General features: G+C 50.2%; 1 protein-coding gene across 6 annotated transcripts in view; it reads right to left on the bottom strand.

Annotated features, from left to right (window-relative positions):
• Positions 1 to 15,652, bottom strand: part of PLA2G6 (phospholipase A2 group VI) — an 82,653-nt gene extending 67,001 nt beyond the window's left edge. For 3 of the 6 annotated variants that reach the window (XM_064283545.1, XM_023559990.2, XM_064283548.1), the window contains exons 1-2: positions 15,545 to 15,652; positions 2,578 to 2,965 (exon numbers count right to left, since the gene is read on the bottom strand). In XM_064283545.1, the coding sequence (XP_064139615.1) occupies positions 2,578 to 2,876 (299 nt within the window). In that variant the 5' untranslated portion in view covers positions 2,877 to 2,965; positions 15,545 to 15,652. The remainder of the gene's footprint in view (positions 1 to 2,577; positions 2,966 to 15,544) is intronic. The other 3 variants (XM_064283546.1, XR_010321689.1, XM_064283547.1) reach the window with 3 other exon arrangements.
• Positions 15,653 to 25,259: the final 9,607 nt, after the last annotated feature.

Genomic DNA, 25,259 nt, shown 5'->3' with positions numbered 1-25,259 from the left:
CACTTTACTCCTCCTGGGAGGGAGGTCTGCCCACACTGGGATTTAAGCTTAGGGAGACAATCAGGAGGCCAGTCAAGGGATATTTACAGCTGACAGGATGTGGTGATGATGTGGATGGGGGGGGGTCCCCAGGGCGGGGCATCTCAAAAGCAGGGGTGAGCCATCCTCCAAGGAGTGGCCCCACTGCCCTGATCAGCAGTGCCTGCCCCGGCCTGTGGGAGGCTTCTGGAGCTGCATGCAAGCCAGTCCTGCCCCAGGCCAGCAGCTCAGGCCTATCTGCAGCCAGAGTTTGGCCTGGTCCTGCTGAGTTCAAACTGACACATGGACTATCTACTGGACCAATAAGCAACATCATGATAAATGGAGAAAAGATTGAAGTTGTAACCAAACCTGTAGCCACCGAGTCGATTCCAACTCATAGTGACCCTATAGGACAGAGTAGAACTGCCCCATAGTGTTTCCTAGGAGCATGTGGTGGATCTGAACTGCCAACCTTTTGGTTAGCAGCCATAGCACTTAACCACTATGCCACCAGGGTTTCCTTGTAAAGAATTTCATTTTACTTGGATCCATAATCAACACCCATGGAAGCAGCAGTCAAAAAATCAAAAATGATTTACTGCACTGAGCAAATCTGCTGCAAAATACCTCTTTAAAGTGTTAAAAAGGCAAAGATGTCACATTAAGGACTAAGGTATGTCTGAAGCCATAGTGTTTTCAATCGCCTCATATGCATGTGAAAGCTGGACAATGAATAAGGAAGACGGAAGATGAATTCATGCCTTTGAATTCTGGTGTTGGCAAAGAATATTGAATATACCATGGGCTGCCAGAAAAATGAACAAATCTGTCTTGGAAGAAGTACAGCCAGAACGCTCCTCAGAAGCAAGGATGGCGAGACTTCGTCTCACATACTTTGGACATGTTATCAGGAGGGCCCAGTCCCTGGAGAAGGACATCATGCTTGGTAAAGTAGAGGGTCAGCAAAAAAGAGGAAGACCCTCAACGAGATGGATTGACACAGTGGCTGCAACAAGGGCTCAAGCATAACGATTGTGAGGATGGCGCAGGACTGGGCAGTGTTTCGTTCTGTTGTACACAGGGTCGCTATGAGTTGGAACCGACTAGGCGGCACCTAACAACTGAGCAGCAGTCTGCCCAAGCCTTCACTGTGGGATCTCTGCCTCAGTTTTCTCATCTGTATTCCATTTTCCTGCCAAAACCAAGCTGGACTCTGAATTCGTGCCTGACTGGCCGAGGCCCTGACACCCTGCCCTGCTCTTTTCCTGGTGACTGGACCCATGTACCCAGGCTGCCAACTCAATCAGAATAGCCCCAGTTGTCCGCTCCAGTCTCACTTCTCACCTTTGCCCAGAGGCACCTAAGATCCAGCCAGAGTGCTCTCCCTGAGGCTCACGCCTCGCCTCTGCGTCTCTAGGGAAAGGAACAGCCTTACCCGCTCCGTACTGCCAAACAAACTCCTACTCCTTCCAGACGGACACAGAATAGCTCCTGACACCTCCACCAGCCCCCCAGAAAACGATCGTACCCTCGTGCTCCACTGTACCCTGCACTCTACCTCCGTCCCAGCGCTTCTCACCTGGTATCACAGTGCCTGTTTTGCATGCTGCCCCTAGAATGCCTGTTGCTTAAAGGCATAGACCATGCTCTGGCATCTCACCACATGGGTAGGCCGAGCCCAGGGCATGGGATGCTGGAGGTCCCAGAGATGCTCAGTGAGTGTGGAACGGATGGACGACGGGAGAGCCAGAAGGGTGAACGAACGGCAAAGGGACATCAGTACTGGACCAGCTCAATGCCAGCCTGCCCCACTCCTGTAACCCTGCATTTCCGATTCCTTGGCCACTCCTCTACCCTATTCTCAGCCAACCCTGCAGCAGGCTCAGTTCCCTCAGCCCTGTCCTGGCCTCCTACCCTTTCCTTCTGGCCCCTGAGAGTCCCCAGATACCCTGAAAAGTGACAAGACTGTCCACTCCCTTGAGGATCTCTTGAGCTAACCCTGGCCCAAACCCAAAACCAGTTGCTGGTGGGTGATTTTGATTCATAGCGACCCTATAGGACAGGGTAGAACTGCCCCATAAAGTTTCCAAGGAGTGGCAGGTGAATTCGAACTGCTGACCTTTTGGTTAGCCGCTGAACACTTAACCACTGTGCCACAACCCTGGCCAGCCCCTCTAAAGACTGCCATGGCTTTAAAGGTCCAGGGTGAAAGGTGATCACAGTTATCACAGCAGACCTTACCTGCCTGGCCCTCTCAACTGCCCCATCCTCCTCCCTTCCCTCTGTCTGAACACGTCAGCCTCCTGGCAGGGGACAGCCCAGTCTCCTCTCCCCAAGTTCCTGCTGCTGGGGGCCTGAAGGCCAGAAAGCCAGACTTCTAGGAACCCCCTCCCACCACGCTAAGAGCAAAGGCATTTCTCTGAGGGGCAGTCTCCCCTCTTGGCCACTCCTCAGATATAGACCCCAAGAAGCTGCTTCTCGGCTGAGAGACCGCCAGACCGAGAGCTGGGAGGAGGCAAAGGAAGGCAGCGCGTGTCCCGGCTGATCGGCACCCACCGGAATCCACTCTGTGAGTTCCTGGGGTTGACCAGGACGCAGTCCCAGGTGCGATTGGGGGTGTTGTGGAACAGAACCAGTTGCCCTTCCTCTCGAACCCGGCTGCTCACGTTGTAGTCTGCTACAGACACCTCTTTCACCCGGAACGGGTTAGAGAACAAGTTGGTGACGCTACTGAGGGTGTTGACCAGGCGGCCGAAGAACTGCATCTTCCGTGGGCTGGGCGCAGAGGCCTGGCTGCCTGCCCCCTCAGACTGGAAGAGAACAGGGTCTCTGGTCAGCTGGGCGCGGTCTCCCATGCCCACCTCACCAAGTGCAGCGGGTTCCTGCACAGGCACCCAGATCGCTCCCCACCAGCGTTGCTCCCTGATTCTGGGCCTGCGGGAACCTGAAAAGGAGAAGAGAGAGAAACAGCACTGAGTGGGGGGCAAGGAGGCCTGAGGGGCAGTTACAGAGCACTCTGGGCAGGCTGGGCACCTAGCAGGCTCCCCTCCTGAACTGCCATTGTGACCCCAGAGCTGTCCTGCTCCCTGACTCAGTTTCCCCAACAGAGACTCAGTTTCCTCATCGGTGACGTCGGCAGCCCCCATGTGTCTGTTAGTTTGTGGTACGGTGGGGCCTTGCATGTTGCTGTGATGCTGGAAGCTATGCCACCGGTATTCAAACACCAGCAGGATCACCCATGGTGCACAGGTTTCATCCGAGCTTCCAGACTAAGACAGACTAGGAAGAATGACCTGGAGGTCTATTTCTGAAAAAATCGACTAGTGAAAACTTTATGAATAACAGCAGAACACTGTCTAATACAGTGTCGGAAGATGAGCCCCTCAGGTTGGAAGGCACTCAAAATACAACTGGGGAAAAGCTGCCTCATCAAAGTAGAGTCGACCTTAATGACATGGAGGGGGTCAAGCTTTCAGGACCTTCATTTGCTGATGTGGCACGACTCAAAATAAAAAGAAACAGCTGCAAACATCCATTAATAGTCGGAATGTGGAATGTACTAAGTATGAATCTAGGAAAATTGAAAATCGTCAAAAATGAAATGGGATGCATAAAGATTGATATCCTAGGCATTAGTGAGCTGAAACAGATTGGTATTGGCTGTTTTGAATCAGACAATCATATGGTCTACTATGCCAGGAATGACAAATTGAAGAGGACTGGCATCACATTCATTTTCAAAAACAACATTTCAAGATCTGTCCTGAAATACAATGCTGTCAGTAATAGGATAATATCCATATACCCCAACACAAAGAAAATAAAAATCCTCACAACTGGACCAATAAGCAACATCATGATAAATGGAGAAAAGACTGAAGTTGTCAAGGATTTCATTTTACTGGGATCCACAATCAACACCCATGGAAGCAGCAGTCAAGAAATCAAAATAGGCATTGCATTGGGCAAATCTGCTGCAAAGGACCTCTTTAAAGTGTTAAAAAGCAAAGATGTCACTTTAAGGACTAGGGTGTGCCTGACCCAAGTCATGGTGTTTTCAATTGCCTCATATGCATGTGAAAGCTGAACAATGAATAAGGAAGATCAAAGAAAAATCAATGTCTTTGAATTATGGTGTTGGTGAAGAACACTGAAAATACCACGGACTGCCAGAAGAACCAACAAATCTGTCTTGGAAGAAATACAGCCAGAATGCTCGTTAGAAGCAAGGATGGTGAGACTTCATCTGACATACTTTGGACACATTGTTAGGAGGGACCAGTCCCTGGAGAAGGACATCATGCTTGGTAGAGGCTCATCGAAAAAGAGGAAGACTCTCAATGAGATGGACTGACACAGTGGTTGCAACAATGGGCTCAAGCATAACGATTGTGCTGATGGCGCAGAACTGGCAGTGTTTCGTTCTGCTGTGTGTAGGGTTGCTGTGAGTTGGAACCGACTCGAAAGCACACAACAGCGACAACAACAATGTGTGCAGTGAAGAGCCCTGGTGGCAATGGTTAAAGTGCTTGGCTGCTAACCGAAAGGGCAGCAGTTCTATCCCACCAGCCACTCTGGGAGAAAAACGTAGCAGTCTGCTTCCATAAAAATTACAGCTTTGAGAACCCCATGGCTCTGGCCTCTAGGGTCACTGTTGAGTGAGAATCGACTCAACAGCAATAAGTTTGGATTTTTGGTTTTAATGTGGGCAGCACCCACTGCTCCCTGCTCCACAGAGATGTTGTATTGGCAAAGGGGATCACAAATGGGAATGCTGCTCACGGTGGGCAGGAACACAACATGCAGGGGAAGGGCTCTCACCATGTCCGAGAATTTCTGGCACTCCAAGCTTGGCACAGGTCATCTCAATTCCACAAAATCAGTGTTCCCTCTCTACTAGGTACCTACCACACAGGGACCAGGATCATCTCACCATCTATCGGGGGGCAGGAGATGCTAAACATTTGTCTCAAACTTTTGGTGCCAAGGAGCTCCGACAGGGCCCCCAAACAAGCTTTTTGAAATGCCTGTGTGTGAAGATGGAGACACCATACACGTGGGCTCGGGTGGCCACTTTACAGTGCAGATTCTCAGAGCCACCCTTTCTGTGGTGGCAATTGTCCCAGTCTGGACGACAAAATTAGCTGTCTTGTTATTTCCTGGGCTCCTAGGAGCACACCGTCCGCCAAAGGCACTGCCCCCAAGGCTGCGGAGAACCGTCTGTAGGCTGCTCTGCTCTGCCTCCGTGTCCAGTCGATTCCAACTCATATCAACCCTAGAGGACAGAGCAGAACTGCCCCATAGGGCGTCCAAGACTGCAATCTTTATGGAAGCAAACGGCCACATCTTTCTCTCACGAAGTCGCAGGTGGGTTTGAGCTGCCCTTTCAGTTAGCAGCCGAGCACTTAACCACTGTGCCACCACAGTCACTGCCAAAAGGCATGTCAGACAGCAAAGACGGGGCTCCTGAGTGTGGGTACCCCAGGAGGGGCCTGGAGATCTGAGTGGACGTTAGTGCCCTCCCTGGCTCTGTCCCAGCCTATGTGCTGAGAAGTGTGCTGAGGATCAACCTGAGGGAGAAAGGGAAGAGCAAGAGGCCTACAAAGACCCATATGAAACGGGAGGAAGGGTCAATAATGGAGCCCCGGTAGCACAATGGTTAAGAGTTTGGCTGCTAACCGAAAGGTTGCCAGTTCGAACCCACCCAGCAGCCCTTCGGGAGAAAGACGTGGTGATCTGCTTCCGTAAAAATTACGGTCTAGAAAACCCTATGGGGAAGTTCTATTCTGTCACATGGGGTCACTAGAAGTTGGAATTGATCCAAAGGCATCCAACAACAACAACGGTCAATAATAGTTATATCAGGAGACGTTCACTGAGCACTTACTATGTAGTAGGCGGAGCTAAGCACATCGCATAGATGGTCTCATTGAAGATCTCACATCTGAGGCGGGGCGCTGCGAGCACAGGGCAGCTCTGAGCCACACTGACCAGCTACGTTACTTAACCTCTCTGTGTCTTAGTTTCCTCATCTGTAAAATGAGATGCATAAAAACAGTACCTGGCCTGTAGTAAGTGTTCAATAAATGCTAGCTAGCTTTACTTTGAACATCCCCTTTTCCAGAGAAGGAAACTGAGACTTGGAGAACGCTGACTGAGGAGCTTTGAAAGCATTCTGATGCTTTGTGATGTCCTTCCTTTTGCGATTAGTAGTAGGCTGTGGTGTGAGATGCTTTTGAGCCTCAGTTTCTCCTTTAAAACAGGGCCAACAACACTCCCTCCAAGTGTTGTGAGGATTAAATGGGAACGTTTACGAGAATGCTTAGACCTGGGTTAAGCTTTCTTCTGTATTCTGCACTTGGGGACTGTAAGGACAGAGAAGCTGGGGTGCCTGCACCCCTCTCCAGGGCCAGAGAACAGGGGAGGGCACCCAAGGGAAGGTATAAAATCTCTCCCAGGAAATGAACCCCCAAATGGAAGACACAACACACATCAGTACATGTTATAACAATGTCTGCTGTGACACAGAAATGAAAGCAACGTCAATATCCAACATGAAACCAAAAACCAAACCAGCTGCTGTCAATCGATTCCAATTCATGGCAACCCCGTGTGTTCCAGAGCTGAGCTGTGCTCCCTAGGGTTTTCAAGGCTATGACCTTTTGGAAGCAGATTGCCAGGCCTTTCTTCCAAGGTGCCTCTAGGTGGATTTGAAACGCCAACCTTTGGGTTAGCGTTGTGCCACCCAGGGACTCCATCCAACGTTAGGATCGTGCTAAATTGTGATACGTTTTACCCAAGAGATGTAGCGTAGTCGCTAAAAGTTGGGATTGTGAAGATTGTAACAACTCAAGAAAAGCAGACGGCATCCTGTTCCAAGGCTCCCGCGCCGTCAGGTCCACGCCATCGCCCAGACTGGCTGTGTGCACTGCAAGCATGGCCTGCAAAGGCCCTGCCTCCAGGGCAGCCTCCCCGACTCTGCATCTCCCACCCTGTCTGCACCACACCACCAACCAGTCCTGGAAAGTAAGGCTTTCTCCTGTCCCGACCACACTGCAGTGTCTATCTGAATGTTCGCCTCTCCTTTTCTGCCTGGAGAAGCCCTGGTTACCTGTCACAAGCAAACTCAGCTACCACATCCTACTTAAAGTGCTCTTGATGTACCGCCCCCAGCCCCCAGCCCCCAGGGTCTCTCCCTGCCTGTGCTGCCCTCATCTTCAACCCATTTCTATTATTAACCTCCTGTGTGCCATGACTGCCCCTCCTACCTCACGCGCAGCCACCACCCATCTGGCAGCGGAGGTCTGCGTGTTGCTACGATGCTGAGCAGATTTTAGCAGAGCTTTCAGACTTTTTTTTTTTCAGACTAAGACTAGGAAGAAATGCCTGGCAATGAACTTCTGAAAAACCTCCCAGTGAAAGCCCTATGGATCGCAACCGTTCAATCTGTTGTGTATGGGTTGCCACGAGTCAGCAGCTAACAGCAACAAGAACAGCCAGATTGTAAGCTTCGCAGTAACGATCACACCAAACGTTCACGTGCCTCTTACGAGACTCTGGTCTGTTCTAGGAGCTTTCACGTACATTAATCATTTCACCCAGTCAACAAGCCCATGAATTCAGTACCATCATTATCCTCATTTTACAAATAAGAAAACCACAGAAGAGGGAGGTAAAGCAACACGCCCGAGGTCACACAGCAGGCAGGTGGGGGAGTGAGGACTGGAGCCCAGGGGAGCAGACTCCAATTCTGAGTTTCTTACGGGCAGGTGCTGGGTCTTCTCCTCACTCTCAACCCTGGGCCCCAGCACAAAGCTTGACACAGAGAAAGTTTGTTAAACATAATTTAGCTAAGTAAAAGTATGCACAGGAAAAAGAAAAAAAAAACAAAAAAAAACACTGATAGGAAACATACCAAAATATTAAGAGCCGATTAAGGTACTGGGTTTATGGGCAATGTTTTTCTTTTCCCTATTTTCCAAATGGTATGCACAACGTTTTTATATTTATTTTTTTAAAGAAGGGGTGTAGGTTGGGGCCCTGGGGCCTGCTGCCAGGAAGGTGGGGGGCATGGGGTCAGGCCTGGGTGTGGAAAGCAGCTCAGAGGCTTCCCAGGGGGCAGGCCCACAGGTGCCTGGAGAGGCCTCACAGAAAGGGGAGAAGAGTCAGGAACATCCCGAACCCAGGAGTCCCTCAGGTAAGTGGTTGAATGTCTCCATGGGGGGCCCAGCTGGATCAGACAGACCCCACGTTGGCCCTGCCTCCAGAGGAGAGCCCCCTGCCTCAGGGTCCCAGCCCTCACTCTCAACGGAGGCTGATGGGGGAGGGGGTGGAGCATTCACAGCCCTGTGGCCACAAAAAGAACAGGGACTTTGGGCGCGGGACAGACCTGGCTGTCCTCCAGCCCTTGGGTTGTCATGAGGATGAAATGACGTCATGTGGGGAAAGTGTCCGGGACGCCAGGCTGACTGTGGGCACACAAACAGTGGCGTTGTTATCACTCAGTGGAAGAAAGGAAATGAAAACCAGCAGCCACATCCTGGAACAGTCACGGCGTCCCTAGCCAGGAAGAGAGCTGTGCTTCCCTCTCATTTCTAGCAACTTCCTCCTGTCCCCCAAGTAGAAGCCTTGTCTCCAGTCACCCCTGACCCCAGAGCTCAGGGTCTGCAGGAGGGGAGGACGCTAGGCTGGGGAGTGGCTGCCCCCAGAACCTCTGAGGCCCTGCTCAACTGGTCTCCTACCAGCCCGGCCTCACTCCTTGCTCCCCCTCTCTCGCTTTCTCACATCCTCCCCTTGGACCTTCCCAGGGTGCAGTCTGCTGCTTTCCCCTACTGACAGCTGTTCTCTGCTACTCCTCATCTGCACTCGCTCCCTGCCTGTGACTGGTACGTGTTTCAGTCTCTCCAGGGTCATCTGGCATGGACAGTATACTCCCAGGCACCGAGGCGGCTTCGAGCAGCTCTCTCAAATGCAAAAACAGAAAGACACCAGCTCAAGAGCTTCTGAGGTGATGGTGAAGGTGACAATACTGCCTGTCTCCTCCGGGTAATTTCCAGCTGCCAATTTTGTCTCCCTGAGACTGAGGCTGCAGGTTTTTGGCCTACTCTCCTTACCTCTGATCACCCACCCCCTGTCAAAGGCCCAGCTTGCCCGCTTGGTTCCTTAAGGGGAGTCTGCTGGGTGTAAGACTCCCCTAGGGGAGATGGAAGGCAGAAAGGACAAGTATTATTACCCCCATCTTAGAGATAAAGAAACCGAGCACCAGAGAGGCCTCAAATTGTGGATGCTTCAACGGCAAATTAAAGTGGGACATGCTGATGCCCACCAAAAAACAAAAACCAACCAACCCTCAGTGGGATCAGAGGGGGACTGGAACCAACAAGTAGAATCTTTGGTGAGCCTCCTAAAAGTGGCTACTCGGGCTCACGAAATGAGTAGTCACGGTGGGCCTCAAGGCCAGTACGTCTCCAAGAGCTCATAGCCCCTGGAGGGGAAGCGTGGGGAAGGGCTGCTGGAGCAGGTGACTCTTGAGGTGAACTCCGAAGGAAAAAGAACAGCCAGCCAAGGAGGCAGCTCATGGATCGGACTGAGGATGGGAGCCCGCGTGACCGGTGAGCAAAGAGCATGAGAGCGTTTTCATTCGGACTGGATCGTGTCTGTCGGGATCAACATGAACAATGGTCATTATGCGGCCATTAGAGGAGCAACTCCGCCATCCGCCATGCTCACAACCCTCTGTGAGGAGCCAAGCTCAGGGAGTACGTGCAATAGAGAACAGGGGGCTGGGGAGAGGAAGAGGTGTGTGGGTCGGTTCTCTGGGGTGCTTAGTGAGAAGCCAGTGAGGCTATGGAGTCCCTGAAGGACCCAAGAGAGAAGTCGTCCCTGCCCTCTGGGGCCTGCTCATCTGCCAAAGCCACCAGGCCCTGGGTGCAGTCCTTTCTGCTCTCCCGTGGGTGGGTGTGTGTGAAAACGGCTCTTCTGGAGTGAAGGGGCCAGGTTTGGTCCTCCCTCGCCTGGCCTGCCTGCAATGCCCTCCCCCCAGCCTGCCAGCTGGCCCTCTGAGCGCTCGGCACACTAGCTAGCACTGTGGGCACTGTGTACATACACACAGGAGGGCAAGGGCCACACCTGCCCCATCCTTCCCTGCTCCGTGCACATCACAGGATGCAGTAGGAGGGCTCCCCATCACCCTCCAGGGCAGTGACACAAGCACCCACATGAGCTGGCCCAGCCCACCCACCCCAGCCTGGCTACACCATGACCCCGTCCCGGGATTCTTCACCCTCCCGCCTCAGTGTACCTGCACCAGCTGCTCCCTCTGCCCACTCTGCCCTCCCTGCTTTCCTAACCTTCAAATAAAGGGCTTTCAGATAAACAAATAAACCCCTTCTTGTCCTTCAAGACTCAGTTCAGGTGCCACCTCCTCCAAGAGTCATACCCCGCGCCCTCCTCTCCTCTCAGCCCCAGGTGTGCCCCCCACGTCCACCGCATACCCCCGCGCCCCCTTTTATTTGTTGACCCAGGCACCGAGCACACTGTTCCTGACCCACAGTAGGTGTTTAATAAGTGTCTAGGGAGTCAGAGAGTGAGAACAAATGAATGAGCCTGCAGAGGAACCCCCCACACACACTCTTACTCTGTAGCTGGTGGCCATGTGGAGCAGACACCACTTCCCACCCCTCCTGCACTGCCACATGCCTCGCCACCATTGAACAGAACAAAACAGAGGGTTGTGCTCAATCCAACCAGATGCTACATGCTCGCAAGGGGCACCTTTCTTGAGCACCTGCTATGTCTCAGGAGTGGTACTAGGTGCTGGGACTAATCCCTCCCTGAACTTGGCTCTGGAAAGTCCAGCTTACTATGCCATCAGAGTGCTTAAAGCTGAGCTCCCCCCCCCCGTATTCCAACCAGGAAGACTCTTCAAACGCTCTGCTTCCCTCTGGACTGAGCCTGGCATGTGGAACAGGACAGCTGTCTGGGGTGCGTGACAGGATCTCGAGGCAGCCAGGCCAGGAAGCCGCGCTCACAGAGCTGGCCACATGGGGGATTCTGGGAGCACGAAATCAGGCCTCACGAGCCCCAGCTGCTGCTTATGACAGGATGTCCCATGACTGGAACAACTGCTGGGCAGTGCCGGCAGCAGGACATTGACACCCTCCTGTGCAGCCAACATTACCCCGTACCCACTGGGCTACAACATGGGGTCTGATCAGAGCCCCAAGTCTGCCCTGATGACAGTGGCCTTCTTTCCCGCAGCTCTTAGTGTCTGCACCACCCAGCACATGAACACATCGCGCCCATGACCCCCATCCTCTCACAAGACCACCAGGCTTTCATGTTGTGAGCTGCGTGGAGCTCATAAACGCTCGTGAAATAAGAAAGGTGTCATTTGTTATCCCTGTTTGCCTTATGGGGAAACTGAGGCCCAGAAAGTAGAAATAGGAGGTCTTGCCTGGGGGCTGAATTCATGCCTTTTCCTCTGACTCTTAAACTGGAGGCAGAGGGCGCACCACAAAGCAACTGAGATAATCAATAAGTGCGCGTCCTGAGGAAAGACTGAATGCCAGTAGGGGTCAAGTCAAAGGTCATTTCTACCTTCCCTCCTGGCCTCTGAATCACCCAGGCTGCCTTCCAAAAGCTATCCCTCTGAGTGTCCCCCCGACCCCGGCTCATCCCAGCACTCCTGAGCGAGTGAGAAACGGAAAGGCCTTTCAACCAACAGTGCTGCTCCATTTACCCAGCATCCATTGAGCGCCAGATGCCACGCCAAGCGTTCCTGATGCGTTACACATGGACTCCTCGAAACACCCGTAAGAGACGGCATAGGTTTCATCCCCACATCACACCCAGGAAACTGAGGTACAAGGAAGTGATGTCATTTTCCAGGATCCAGAGCACCGGCTCTTACTCCTCAAACTGCCTTCAGGGGACGCCTGTATGGCAAGTGGCTGAGCGAGGCTGACGGTCAGCCTGCCGTCCTCAGGCGGCACTCCAAAGCCAAGGCTTCCTTTAAAGATGCACTGCCATTCATACGAACCGGGGCAAAATGCCCTTTGAAAATAAAAGGGAAAAAAACGTGTCTCTTCCATCTAGTCTTAGCTGAACCACAGATGGAAGCAACCTCCCCAGAACTGCTGCTGGAACTTTCAAGGATCTGAGGCATGGACAACTTTAAGAGGTCCTTGGGCTGGTGGCAGGGTACAGGTGGCCCACTGAATGCTTCACTCCACAAGTATTTATTGAAGACCTATAAGGAGCCCTCGTGGCACAGTGGTTAAAGCAATCGACTGCTAACCAAAAGGTTGACTGCTCAAAACCACCAGCAGCTCCACGGGAGAAAGATGTGACGGTCTGCTTCTGTAGAGATTTACAGCCTCGGAAACCCTATGGGGTCACTATGAGTTGGAAGTGACTCAAGGCAGTGGGTTTGGGGTTTGGGTTCTCCTGTGGTAGGCACGGAAACCCTGGTGGCGTAGTAGTTAAGTGCTACTGCTGCTAACCAAAGGGTCGGCAGTTCGAATCCACCAGGTGCTCCTTGGAAACCCTATGGGGCAGTTCTACTCTGCCCTATGGGGTCGCTATGAGTCAGGATTGACTCAACGGCACTGGGTTTGGTTTTGGGTTGGTGGTAGGCACCGTTCTGACAGTTGGGAATACAATAGTGAACGAAACAGACAGAAACCCCTTACCTCCTGGAACTCATATTTTAGAGAGGGCTACGAATAATCAAGAAGATAAATAAGTAAAATATATGCCTAAGTTTTAGATGCTGACTAAGTGCAGAGGAGAAAAATAAGGCAGAGATGGGACAAGAAGTATCTGGGTGAGGACTGAAATGTTAGACAGGGTGACCAGCGAAGTCCTCACCAAGAACTTGATCTTGAATAAAGAAAGAGAAGGTGAAGAAAATCATATGGATATCCAGGTGAAGAGTTTTCCAGGCCAAAGGAAGAGCAAGTGCAAAGGGCCTGGGGCTGGAGCATGCCTGGTGTGTTCCATGAACAGTAAGGAAGCCAGTGAGATCAGAGCGGTAACAGGAGGCCAAGTCACGTACAGTGAGAGGAGAAGCCACAGCAGGGCTTGGAGCAGAGGCACGACATTTCAAGCGAACCACTCAGGCTGCAGTGTTGAGGAAAGACTAGAGGGGGCAAGGGCTGAAGCAGAGGCCAGGAAGGAGGCTACCTCAAGACTCCAGGCATGAGATAATGCCCAGCTGAGAGTCAGGTGATCAGAATGGACTGATTTTGAAGGCAGATCCAGTAAGATTTACTGAGACTGGATGTGGGGTGAGAGAGAGGCATCAGGGATCACCTCACACCTTCAGCCTGAGCAACTGAAAAAATAAAACTGCCATTTCCTGAGGGAAGTGGGTAGGAGGGCAGGTTTTGGCGGGCCAGTGGAGGGGATGGCTATCAGGAGCTCAATTCTAAATACTTTTCGAGTTTGAAATGCTCCGTATGAGCTGCTGCGTGAGCAACTGGATATGTGAGTCTACCATTTGGGGAAAAGGTCTGGACGGGGCTGGGGATATAAATTTGGGAGTTGTCAGAGTAGAGACGGTATTTAATGCTGTGAGACTGGATGAGATCATCTAGAAAATGAGAATGGACAGAAGAGGCATTGAAGACATGACCTGTTAAGATCTCACTTCTCCCAGGGAGCCACCCTCTACACAGTGAAGCTGGTGCCTCAGGCCTCTCCTTTCTACAGCCCCTCAGCACCTACCTTCCACACACACAATATTTAAATTCCTCCTTTCTCTGCTTCTTGGTGATGTCATTCTGCTGAGTGAGGAGAAAATTCCCTTTTGAGGACACTGTCATCTAACAAGAAAGTAACCCATGGAAGGGAGGAAAAAATGCCCAGGGCACTGAGACAAGAGTGATCCTGACATGGGTGGTCTGGCACAGACACAGGGTCTGAGGTCACACAGCTAAAGATTCCAGCTCTGACCTCATCATCGGCGTGACCTTGGAAGACTCACATGCACTCTTCCTCACGTTAAAGGGTACCCCTCAAGGGTAGCCTAGAACATGGGAGGCAGTCAATAAATACTTGTTGAATAAATGATGAATGAATGAATGGAAAAGATAATATATATAAACAAGCCTGACTCATAGGGCTCACCAATAAGCACCTGCCAAATGAGAAACGAAAGACAATGTGCCATCTTTCTCTCCTCTTTCATTCTCTTTTTCATCCTGTCTTTTCTCCTTTCCTTTCCCCCATCCTGATTATGACACCACAGCAAATCCATTTAATTGTACAGGGTCATCCTGGTTACAAAGCTTTGCCTTATACATTTTCTCACTCAATTTTGAACCTCAAGGCAGCCTTATAAGGGAAGAAAATGCAACCCTCCTGTCACGGATGGGGGCCCTGGTGATGCAGTGGTTAAGAGCCTGGCTGCTAACCACAGGGTCTGCAGTTCAAATCCACTAGCCACTCCTTGGAAACCCTATGGGGCAGTCCTACTCTGTCCTATAAGGTCACTGTGAGTCAGGCTCGACAGAAACAGGTTTTTTTTTTTTTTCTTGGTTTCTCACAGATGAGGAAACTGAAACTCTGAAAATCGCCTCCAAAGTCCAGGAACATTTTAAAGCAGTGACAATAACAAAACAATGCATTCAGCCCAAGGGCGGAGCTCCAGTGTTGCCAAACCAAACCTGCCTAACATCCTGTTGGGTGGATAAGAGGGCAAGTGAGAAAGACCCAGAAGCTTAGGGAAAGGAAAATACTTGTTTAGGGTCATGTGACCATAGATCCATGAGCTCTGTCCCCTCCCTGTCCCACATCCACAGGCCGGTCCCTCCCAGCCACACGGTCACCCAGGTCACACGCTGCCTGTTAAAACTTCCAGGTCATCTGTGGGAGCAGGAGGTGGAAACAGAATTGGGAGGCTGGGAGACTTGGGGTGATGAGGCTGAGGGGAAGGCGGGAGCATAGTGGGGAGCAGACTACACTTGAAATCTGGGGACACATAGGACAGGAGAATCAGGGTGACCAGCAAAGGAAAACCTGGCGACTCAAATGGAGGAATGCAGAAAAGAGAGAGGGGAAGCGGGGATCAAGCGGGCATACACTGAGGTGGGAAAATTGGGAGCACTTAGAAGGGCTCAGTAAGGAAACTGGGGACAATCAATGGGACCCAAAGGGAAAATAAGGAATAGGAAGGAGAGGGGTTTGACTCAGGAAGTTAGGGATACTAAAGAGGGGACACAGGTCAGAAACTGGGGTACTGAGGAGAGCATCAGGGTCAAAGCTGGGGTCCCTGAGGGGCACACAAGTTCTAGGTGAAACTAGAGCTGTCACGGGATGGGAGATGGGGACGATGGGGGATCCATGACAGGAAACTGGGGGCACTCAGGGGGGTCACACAGGCGTCAAAGGAGGACATGCCTCAAAATCAGGGAACACGAGGAAGGTCCCCATGAGGGTGTCGGTGGGGACGCTGAAGTCCAGGGCGCAGGTGAGGTTTGGGATGGGCCCCCCAAGCCCCGCCCCCCGCGCCGTCACTCACCTCGGCTTACTCAGCGCCTTCTACTTCCGCAAACAAACGTTCCCCAGACCACGTGACGGTCCTGCCGCCGCTACAGCCCCGCCCCCGTGCCGCGAGCCCTGCGGCCCGAGGTCAGGTGGGGGCGGGGCGCCACAGCTCTTATAACTGCCCAATGGAAGGGGCTTCCATAGCGGAGGGAGGACGGACTTTCGGCTGGAGCCAATCGGCGGCGGCGGCGGGGCGCGGCCATGTCTGTGCGGGGCGGATAGTCACGTGACGGCTCGTTGGCCGACATACCGGTGCGGGGCAAGAGTCTCTCACCGTTCTCTGCCCTCCCCTCCTGAAACGGTCAGAGGCGTGAAGCCTGAGCCTTGGTGTTGATGACGGCTCATAAAGATAAAAATAAAACAGACGAAGACAAAGGCATAGCAGGGAGGAACCTGCCTTGATTTTGCCGGGTATCCCACAGCCTAGGGTTGCCAGATTTAGCAAATAAAAAATGCCAATGATTTTTCAGTCTAAGAAAAAAAATACCGAATGTAGTTACGATAAAAGATTATTCGTTGTTTATTTGAAACTCAAATTTAACAGGGCACCCTGTATTTTTTCAGGAAGCTGGCCGGCAAGCTTATCTCAGGAAGTATCTTAGTGTTTTTAGTAGAAACTAGGACAAATGACTTGATGTCTGTCAACCTCAGACTCCTTATCTGAGAAATGGGCACAGTAACACCTCACAGGCTTGTTCGGAAGACTAGAGAGAAATTAGTCTCCGTGCCTGCACCTAGTGGGATTTCCATAAATGGCAGCTGTAAACGATTAATAATGAGGGTAATGAGATGCGCTGAAAAGAAGCCAGGAGACCGGGTTTTAGTCATAGATCTACCTCTGACTAGGCAGGCTACTTCTCTCCAGCGAGACTGGATGGACGTTTCTTCCCATTGATCCTCCCAGCTGTAGGTCTAGGTGATTCCCCAGACTGTCCTCTGTCCACGTGGGAAGTGTATTTGCTGTTACTGAGCCTGTGGGGAGAAGTGTGCTCCTCTTCAGTCCCTCAGAAGATATTAGTACCCAGATCTGGGGGCAGCCACAGCAGCTCAAGCAGGGTCTAGTTAAGAATTCAGACGGGTTAAATAAAACTAAGCATCCCACTGACCCACCCACTGCGGTGGAGTAGACTCTGGCTCATAGCGACCCTATAGGACAGAGTAGAACTCCCCTATAGAGTTTCCAAGGAGCACCTGGCGGATTTGAACTGCCGACCTCTTGGTTAGCAGCTGTAGCACTTAACCACTACACCACCAGGGTTTCCAAAACTAACCATAGTAATTAATATTTGTACAGAGCTTTCCCAGTCACAAAGTGCCTTCATATCCATTATCTCAAGGATGTAGTTACTCTCGTCCTCATTTTACAGGTGAGGAAACTGCTCTCTCAAACTAAGGTTAGAAATTTGATTCAAGGTTTCAGCTTGTTGCTGAGAGAAAGGGTTGAAGACTTGGAATTCTCAGTGAAAATATCTTGCCCTTCAAGCGGCAAACAAGTGAAGTTAGAGCAACTGTTGCAAAAGTCCAGGCATTCCACCCTCCGCCCAGCAATCCGATCCGACAAAAGGGGTAGGTTCAGCAGGATGAGTCCCATTCTTCAGCAAACACCCACACCTGTGTTCGGTGTGGCTCTGCGAGGCAAGATGGGTGACACAGACAGGCAACCGACTCTGAAATCCAGAAAGGGCCAAGGGGGCTGGATCAATCATTGGAAACATTCAAAAGAGCCACAACAGAAATTCATAGAGTCTCAGGGCCTGATGAAGTTGAGTACCCCTCCCCTAGGTATTTCTGGTAGAAACTGTTGAATAAGTGGATAAACGAAGAGATGGCGTAGAGGTGGTTATCGGGTAGCACTGAAGGGTCAAGCAATATAAAGGGAGGGGGCAGTAAGCACCAGGGAGGACACCGTGTGGGGTTTCTGCTGGATTGCACATTACAGACAGTTCAAGCTGACAGATCAAGTCAAAGAGCTTGTCTTGAGGGGCTGTGCTAGGCCCTGCAGCCCATACAACACAGAGCAAGGTATCCACCGTTTAGGAACTCAGGATCTAGAGGGACAGACTAGACCAAGTCTCCTTCAAGGAATATATGGGAAACAAACTACCTGATGACTAACATGCTAACAGTGCAATTTTACACTTCTTACTCCATTTGAGACTTAACAACAGTCCTGAGAAATAGTATTATTACCCCCACTTCGTAGATGAAGAAATTAAGGTTCTTAGAGGAGAGATGACCCTCAGAGCCACACATCAATGAGAGACAGAGCCAGAATCAGAACCTAAGTCTTGTCTTTTCCTTCCTAAAACGAGAGGAGTGCCCACAACATGCCAGGCAATGTCCTTGGTGCTGAGAAAACCACAGCAAACAAAACAGACAAAAACCCCTGCCCTCCTGGTGCTCACCAGCTGGTGGGGAAAGATAGGCCATAAACAAAACAGAGAAGTAAAAAATAGACTGTGTTTTGTGAAAGTCTTTGGATGCCGTGTTATGATGGTATCTTACCCTCAAAAACATTCACAAGTGTTGGATCTGGGGTTGTGTATATGAGTGCCATCGTACTAGTCCTTCCATTTTCGGTGTGTTTGGACACTTTTATAACAAAAAAGTGGGGAAAAAATATAGTGTACTACTGTTGTTAACTGCTGTCAAGTCAACCACTCACTCTGGGTGACCCTATGTGTTAACAGAGTAGAACTGCTCTGTAGGGTTTCCTTGACTGTGATCTTTATGGAAACAGTTCACCAGGCCTTTCTTCCGCCCCATAGGATTTCCTAGGGTGTAACCTTTACAGGAGCAGATTGCCAGCTCTTTTCTCCTACGGGGAAACCCTGGTGGCGTAGTGGTTAAGAGCTACAGCTGCTAACCAAAAGGTCAGCAGTTCGAATCCACCAGTCACTCCTTGGAAATTCTATGGGGCAGTTCTACTCTATCCTATAGGTCGCTATGAGTCAGAATCGACTCGACGGCAATGGGTTAGGTTTTTGTTTTTTTCTCCCGTGGAGCCAATGGTGGATTTGAACTGCCGACTTTTCAGTTAGCAGCTGAGCCCTTAACTGTTGCGCCACCAAGGTTCCACCCACCCAGGATAAACCCCAGAAAAAACCAAACACTTTGCCATCGAGTCAATTCCGACTCATAGAACTGCCCCATAGAGTTTCCAAGAAGCGCCTGGTGGATTCAAACTGCCAACGTTTTGGTTAGTAGCCGTTGCTCTTAACTGCTGCGCCACCAGGATTTCCCCACCCAAGACAGATGGTGGTAAATGTTATGAAGTAAAAGCAGGGCAGAGAGACAAGGGAGGATTGTAATTTTAAAGAAACTGCCCAGGAAAGTTCTCACTGAAAAGGGAGACATTTAAATAAGGACGTGATGGAGATGAGGGCAGGGTAACCTGGAGAAGAGCAAAGGCCCTGAGGCAGGAGCTTGCCTGGTTTGCTTCAGGAAAAGCCTGGAGGCTATGCTGGCGGAGTAGAGTGAGTGAGCAGGAACACAGTAGGCAATAAAGACTAAGGGGAGTGGGACCAGTTGTTGTTAATGATTATTCACGGATGTTTGCAGCTGTTTCTTCACATTTTGAGTCATGCCACATCAGCAAACGAAGGTCTCAAAAGCTTTACTCCAACCACATCATTTAGGTCAACTCTACTTTGAGGAAGCAGCTCTGCCCCAGCCGTCTTTTGAGTGCCTTCCAACCTGAGGGGCTCATCTTGTGACATTATATCAGACAATGTTCTGCTGCTCATCTTGTGACATTATATCAGACAATGTTCTGCTGCTATTCATAAGGTTTTCACTGGCTAATTCTTTACAGAAGACTGCCGGGTCCTTCTTCCAAGTCTTTTAGTCTGGAAGCTTGGCTGAAACCTGGGTGACCCTGCTGGTATCTGAATACCAGTGGCATAGCTTCCAGTATCACAGCAACACGCAAGCCCCCACAGTACAAGCCCTGACAGACACGTGAGGAGTAGAACATTGTAGACAACTTTAAGACTCACTCAAAGGGAAATGGGGAGCCATGGAAGAGTTTTGAGCAGAGGAGTGACCTGATCAGATTTACGTTTTCACTGATGATGTCTGTTCTGTGAGAATGTAAGGCTAAGGCAGAGGCTGGGAGGCCTGTGAGGATGATATTGCAGAAATCCAGGTGAGAGATGATGGTACAATAATAGGCTCTTCCCAACAACAGAATCATTACAGTCCAGGTTCTTGTCATGATCAAATGAGTAGGGTGTAGAAGTCACTCAGAGAAGGCATTGATCAACCGCCCTATAGGAAGCTTTGTGCAGAGATGACTCTTGAGCAGAGATGAGCAAAGTACAGCAGCCCATGGGCCAAATCCTAGCCTGCCACCCTTTTTTTGTAAATAAAGCTTTACTGGAACAAAGCTACATTCCTTTACATATGGCTATGCCTTCTATAAGGAGCCTTGGTAGACAATGGCTAAGCGCTGGGCTGCTAACTGAAAGGTGAGGGGTTGGAACCTACCAGCCGCTCCGTGGGAGATTGATAGACCCACCCACTGCCATCAAGTCGATTCCGACTTATAGTGACCCTACAGGACAGAGTAGAACTGCCCCATAGAGTTTCCAAGGAGCACCTGGCGAATTCGAACTGCTGACCTCTTGGGTAGCAGCCATAGCACTTAACCACTACACCACCAGGGTTTATGGAGCAGTCTGCTTTTGTAATGATTATAGGCTTGGAAACTGTGGGACAGTTCTACTCTGTCCTATAGGGTCACTATGAGTTGGAATCGACTCGATGGCAATGGATTTGGTTTTTTATGCTTTGTATGGAGTCCCTGGGTGGTACGAACAGTTAACGTGTTCAGCTGCTAACCAAAAGGTTGGAGGTGTGAGTCCATTCAGAGGCACCTTGGAAAAAAAGCCTGGCAGTCTACTTCTGAAAAATCAGCCATTGAAAACCGTATGGAGCATAGCTCTACTCTGACATATATGAGGCCATCATGACACACATAGAATCAATTCAACAGCAACTGGCTTGTTTTTTGTGCTTTCTACAATGGTAGAGTTGAGTAATCATGACAGAAACCATATGGCCCCAAAAGCCTGAAACATTTCTATCTGATCCTTTACAGAAAAAGTTTAATGACCCTGTTCTTGGGGTCACCATGAGTTAAAATCAACCTGATGAATAGCAATGAGTTTTGGGGGGTTTTTTTGGTTCTTAAGGTCCCTGGGTGGCACAAGTAGTTTGTTGCAATCAGCTGCTAACCTAAAGGTTGGCGGTTCAAATCCACCCAGTGGCTCCGCAGATGAAAGGCCAGGTGAACTGCTTCTGTAAAGACCCCATGAGTTGGGATCAACTAAACACATGGGCGGACTATCCAATAGGCAAGGTAAGCACAGGCTTACTTGTGCTTACTTACTAATCTGTAGTGAACAATTTTTTTCCCATGTAAAATTGTTCACTACAGATAAGTAAGTAAGCACAAGTAAGCCTGTGCTTACCTTGCTTGCTGGGTCATCTGGCCCTGTCAGGGATTGTAAATTGGAAAAGAGGCTTTGATTCTGTAGGAAAGTGCCATGGGGTTGGGACAGAGACAGAAGACAGCCATACCTAGAAGCAGAATCTTCAATGTGGTGAAAAAATGTGAAATTGTTCACTACGGATGATTATGATCTGATAAGCAAGATAAGCACCATGCTTACCTCGTCTTTTGGATAATCTGTCCCTGTCTAAATGGCAACAGGTTTGGTTTAGTTTCGTTCTTAAATTGGGTTTCAAAGGTTGAATAGGAGTTTGCCAGCTGGACTAGGAACTACATGGGCAAAGATCAATATCGTGAGATTGTGCGGACTGTTTGGGGAGCCGCAAGTGGCTGAGTATTGCCAGAACCTGGTGTGTGAGCAGCTATGCAGCCCACAGAGATGGACTGTGAAGGGTCTCGCAGACCTTGTCCTTCGGGCTATGGAGCCCCAGAAGGGCTATGAGCGAAGCGCTGGTGGGAGAATGACTGGAGGACGCTGAGGCTGCCAGGCAGCTGTGTAATGATCTCACTAATTATGCGCTTTCTGACTTGCTGAAGGGCCACTGGGGCTGATGCCCTCCTCAGGAAGGAAATGAGTGCAGGCGACCTTGAGCTGTGAAGCAGGAGCCACGTGTGTTCCCATCGGAAGGGGAAAAGCCAGCCCTGGTCAGGAAAGGCAGGATTTCCCTGGTTTGAGGGCCCTCCAGCCCAGCTCAGGGGCTCACAGGACAGACTGTGGCCTGAGGAGAAGCTGGTTCTCAGGGCCAGGATGCCCAGGAAGCTCTCCAAAGCAGCCAGCCTGATCCTGGGTCCTGAAGGGTGGTGAGGATTTGAAGAGGCTGAGCAGAGACTGATGCAGGGCACGTACCAATGATCACGTGTTGCCAGTTCTTTGAGGACTGGGGGTTTCATGTGAGACTCTTCAGAGTCCGAGTTCACGAGGCCTTAATCTCTTTCTTCCTTCTCTCGAGCTTCTCGTCCCCACTTCAGTCTCTTCAGCCAGTAAGTATGAAATGCCTACTATGTGCACAGCCTTGCTCTTGGTAGTGTGGAACACTAAAGATGCTTATATTCCTCTTCTTAAAGAGGTCACAATTTAACACAAACTTGCCTCAGATATGTAGTCCCTGGGTGGTGCAAACAGTTAGTACTCTCACTGCCGGTTCAAGTCCACCCAGAGGCGCCTCAGAAGAAAGGCCTGGGGATCTACTTCCGAAAAATCAGCTATTGAAAACCTTATGGAGCACAGTTGTATTGTGACACACATGGGGCTGCCATGAGTCGGAATTGACTCAACAGCAACGGGTTCTGCCTCAGATATACTGACAGTTGTTTTATCATGAAAAAGCACTGTGGCAAATGTGGTTGTCCTGGAGAAATCATGAAATCATAGTGAGTCATCTTCCAGACTCTATCAGGCAGGATAGGCTGGGGATGATGCAATAACAAATGGCCCCACAAGCTCGTTGGCTTAGCACAAGTTTATGTCTTTGCTCACACTATATGTTCAATGTGGGGGAGCAGTGGGAGGCTCTGCTTATCACAGTCCCTAAGGGATACAGGCTGAAGGAGGCACCCCTGATCACTGTGGCAGGGGGTGGTGCATGAGATGACTCAGGCCCCGTAAGCTCTTAAACCTGCTGCTCGGAAGTGACATATGACTCTTCTGCTCATATTTCGTTGGACAATGCAAGTCACATGGCCACAGCTAACTTCAGGGAGGCAGGAAGTGCAGACCTACCACGTGCCCAGGAGAGAGGAGCCAGAATATTTGAGGACAGATCAAATGACTTCTACATTAATTGACAAGGCAACAAAATTCTGTATTCTTTGTGATCACAAAAATCTCCATGCTTCATCAACTACAAATTCTATTCCCATTCAGTCTTCAGCATAAAAGTTTCTAAGATGTCTATAAATTAATTTAATCCGGCAATACAACCATATTTTTAGAGGTTCCTGGAAGAAAGAACTGAATAGGGAGCAACAGGAGTCTACGAGGTTAAGAATGGAGACCAGAATGAGTCAGGACTTTTGGTTGCAAGTGACAGAAACCTGTAAAGAAAATCAGTGCAATTTATTCTACTCCTCACACCACTTGAATAAAGAAATTCATTCAATTCCAATCAATTCAATTCTGTGCTGCTCATTTCTGACACAAATTGCATAACGCAGTACTTATTCCTCTGATCTTAACCACCAGAGCTAGGTAGGATCTCAAGTTAAAGGGCACAGTCCTCCTGACTACCAAATCTGCTGGAGACTTCAGACATCAGCCACAAGCTTGGGGGTCCCCATGACACCCTCACTTTTAAGGTGCTGGCTACAAATTCAGGGTTTCCTCTACCCCCTCAGGATATAAGCTCAGGGGTCCCCGAGCCCCCTTCACTTCCTGACCTGCTGGCTTTCACTACTCCCTTGGATTCGATATTTCACTAGAACAACTCCCACTACTCGGAGAAAGCACTATACTTAATTATCATAGTTTTATTATAGGAAAAAATATACAAATGAAGAGACGCATAGGGTGAGGTCTGAGAGAGTTCCCAACATGGAGCTTCCAGATCCCCAAAAGGGATGCCCTACCCTCCTGCATGCATCAATGTATATTACTAACCAGGAAGTCCACGAAGCTTCCGTGCCCAGAGCCTTTACTGGTGCCTCACTATGTACCCATGGTTGAATGAACTCAACTTCAGTTCCCCTTCCCTGAGGTCATGCTGATATTGCATGGTAGGGCTTTCTGACCTGGCCAGCTCCCACCCAAAAGGCACCTCATTAGCATAAACCCTTAGGTGTAGACTGGAAGCCTCATCAAAACACTTCAGTCACTGGGAAATTCCGAGGCTTTAAAGGTATTCTCCCAGGAATCAAAAACAAAGACCAAATTCTCTGGGTAAAATGAAATTCTTTACTCCACACCAGTCTATTACAGAAGCCAGGAAAGGTGCAGGATGGGAGGAAGATGATGAGTTCAGTTGTGACTGTGTTGAGCTGGGCGTGCTGGGAAAGGCAGGTGGGAATCCACCTCTGCCATGCAGTTGCTTGAACAGACCTGGGCCACAAGAGACAGATGTGAGTGCAAGATATAGATTTGGGAGTCAGCAGCACCAGATGGCACCTGAAATCTTGAGAGGTGACAAGACTCCCCAGGGAGGAGAGATGAGGTCAAAGGCTAAAAGTCTGAGCATTAACTAATAATTAAATGCTTGAGAAGAACCAGGGATGGAGACTAAAGAAACACCAAAATCAAATCCATTGCCTTCAAGCCAATTCTGACTCATGGCAACCCCATGTGTTACAGAGTAGGGCTGCTCTATAGGGTTTTCTTTGCTGTAATCTTTACAGAAGCAGATCACTAGGGTTTTCTTCCATGGTGCTGCTAAGCAGTTTCAAACTGGCAATCCTTAAGTTAGTAGTCAAGCTCAAACCATTTGAGTCACCCAGGGACCTTAGAGACTAAAGAAATAAGAGGGAAATCCAAGCTTTAGAAGCCAAGGAGAAAGGGTGCTTCAAGACGGAGGGGAGAGAACAACGGGGTTGAGTTCTGCCAAAGGGCAAAAGAGATTAGGACTGAGCTTGGGCCCTAGGTTGAACAAAAAAGTGGTCACTGGGACCCTGGCAAGAGTCCATTCAGAGAAGTTGTGGGGGCAGGACCATGCTGTGCGGAGTTAGGAAGTGAGTGGTCAGTGAGCCAAGATGACTTGAGGTTTGGTCATGAAAGGGAAGAAAAGCAATGGTGGTGGCCAGGGACATGGTGGGATAGAAGATGAGGGCTTTGGGGGTGGTTTTTAGAGATGGGTGACACTTGGGGAAATTTCAGTGCTGAGGGACAGGACAGGAGGTGAGGATGAGGGTCCAGGAAAAAGAGAAGAGAGCGAAGCTGGTGGGGTGGGTGGGCTTGGGGCAGGAAGAGGGACAGCTTCTGACAGGACAGTGAGGAAGGGGAGAGGACAGGTGCAGGGAGTTGAGGGAGATCTATCAAGTGGCCCTTGTTTCCTCCTGGAACCTGGCAGGCGAGTGGGGTCCAGTGGAGGTGAGGGTGAAGGTAGTGTGGTGGAAGTGGGCTATAGTGGTGGCTGGAAAAGAGAGGCAAGTTGATTAGGGACCCAGAGAAGGACTCCCGGGAGCTCTGAGGGCTGGCTGTGATCGGAGAGAATGAATCTGTAGTGGCATCAACTGTTATTGTGGCTAT

This window comes from Loxodonta africana, chromosome 4 (genome assembly GCF_030014295.1).
Source record: "Loxodonta africana isolate mLoxAfr1 chromosome 4, mLoxAfr1.hap2, whole genome shotgun sequence".
NCBI classification, from domain to species: Eukaryota; Metazoa; Chordata; class Mammalia; order Proboscidea; family Elephantidae; genus Loxodonta; species Loxodonta africana.
Note: the sequence above shows the minus strand (reverse complement) of the source record. Positions and strands in the feature narration are given on the sequence as shown.